General features: G+C 50.6%; 1 protein-coding gene across 1 annotated transcript; it reads left to right on the top strand.

Moving 5' to 3' along the window:
• Positions 1-217: 217 nt before the first annotated feature.
• LOC129329850 (E3 ubiquitin-protein ligase ZNRF4-like) lies at positions 218-1,183 on the top strand. The gene has a single exon (XM_054979557.1). It carries the CDS (start codon positions 218-220, stop codon positions 1,181-1,183), a length of 966 nt encoding a protein of 321 aa, XP_054835532.1.
• Positions 1,184-1,705: the final 522 nt, after the last annotated feature.

Below are 1,705 nucleotides of genomic sequence, written 5' to 3' on the forward strand. Positions count from 1 at the left end.
GAGTGATGTCACAAGGGCTGGTGCTGCTTCAAACAGCCAGTGCTGAGTTGGAGGGGGGAGGCATGAACTGTAGTGGAAAGTGGGAGGTAAGTGAGCACAGTGGACTGCCAAAGGCCGAGGCTTTTTGAAAGCCACTGCTAAGGAAGCCACTCTCACCATCCCCATCTTGCCGTGAAGACCCCAGAAAAGCACTCCAAGATGCCAAGGTGAGATCTAGATGTTCCTCCAAACCATCCATCCCACCAACACTCTAGACAAGATCATCTCCAACATGAGGTTCTTGCTCCTGCCTCATCCTTCATTACTCATTTATTCGTTGCTATTCAAGGCCATCTTGGGAAAACCCTTTGTTCACCTGGTCTTCTCCCACAATTCCACCTGTCTTGATTCCCAAGCTGTGCCTGCATGCTTTGGACCGCCGCTTTCACACGGAGGTCTGAAGGGGTATCTCATTGAAGCCGTGCCTGCAAATGCCTGCCACCCTATAGAAGCCCCACCAGTTTCCCAAAGGTCCCCCCCAAGCTCCATCGTGCTCATCCGCAGGTATGACTGCCCCTTCAGCATCAAGGTGCTCCACGCGCAGAAAGCTGGGTACCAAGCTGCCATCATCCATAACCTCTACTCAGATCTGCTAGTGAGCATGTCTATTGAAGTGGAAGAGACACGGCAGCAGATCTTGATTCCTTCCTTCTTTATTGGCGAGTCAGCCTCCAAGCTCTTGAGAAAGGTGGTCCATTCCAAAAATGAGACTGAAGTCCAAGTGGTGGTACCTTGGGGTTACTACAATCCCTGTTGGGACAACATCGGTATCTCTGTTTGGGACCCAGCTCGGCATCACCTCCAAGACTGGCCTGGTTATTGCACCCAGCTAATGATCATTGAATTCCTCCAGGAGTTTGGGGTTGTGATCCTCCTAAGCATGGGCATCAGTCTCTTAGTGCTTGCTGCTTGCGTGAAATGGTGCTGGAAGAGGAAGGGGATCAAAGTGAAGACCTTCAAAAGAGGGGACAAGTACGACTTGTGCGTCATCTGTATGGCCGAGTACGAGGCAGGCGACCGGCTGAAGATTCTGCCTTGTGCCCATGCCTATCACAACACTTGCATCAATACGTGGCTTCTCATACAGCCGAGGACAGGGAAGATCTGCCCGATTTGCAAACAGCATGTTGACATGACAACTTAGGGACCTGATGAGGAAGCCGTCATGAGGTAGGCAGAGAAAGCAGCAGCAGGAACATCAACGAGAGAAGGAAGAAGGAACTCCCAGAGGTCTGAAGGCTGATCAGAAAAATTGGAAACAAAATTCTCCCAAATGATAGCTGTTGTCCCCTTTGTTTTCTTGCTGGGAGTCAGGGATTAATTTTTGATATGAGGGATGCATGTGGTCCATGTCCGGGTTTTTTTTAAAAAAATAAAATGCCCGTCTCTTGGAAGCTATCAGGGCTGGCAATCTGGAGGAGGTGCAGCAAACCACACAGGTGGGCTTTACGAAGTGGGAAACTGGAGGGAGGAATGGAGAAGTCAGTAGCGGCCATCTTAGAGCACCTTGGTCTTTACCTTACAGAAGAGTTGCTTGGACTAAAAAGGGACAGACGAGCATCCAAGTGAACCTTTGCGCTCCTTGTGTCCTGCTTGGCTGACCCCTGTCCCCCTGCTCTTTGACGTCCACAGGAGCAGTGCTAAGGAGCAGCGGGAAACAACTCTA

This window comes from Eublepharis macularius, chromosome 5 (assembly GCF_028583425.1).
Source record: "Eublepharis macularius isolate TG4126 chromosome 5, MPM_Emac_v1.0, whole genome shotgun sequence".
Lineage (NCBI taxonomy): Eukaryota > Metazoa > Chordata > Lepidosauria > Squamata > Eublepharidae > Eublepharis > Eublepharis macularius.

Excerpts from the sequence above, each read along its gene's own strand:
- LOC129329850 (XM_054979557.1), top strand. The coding sequence starts at position 218 with ATGTTCCTCCAAACCATCCATCCCACCAACACTCTAGACAAGATCATC.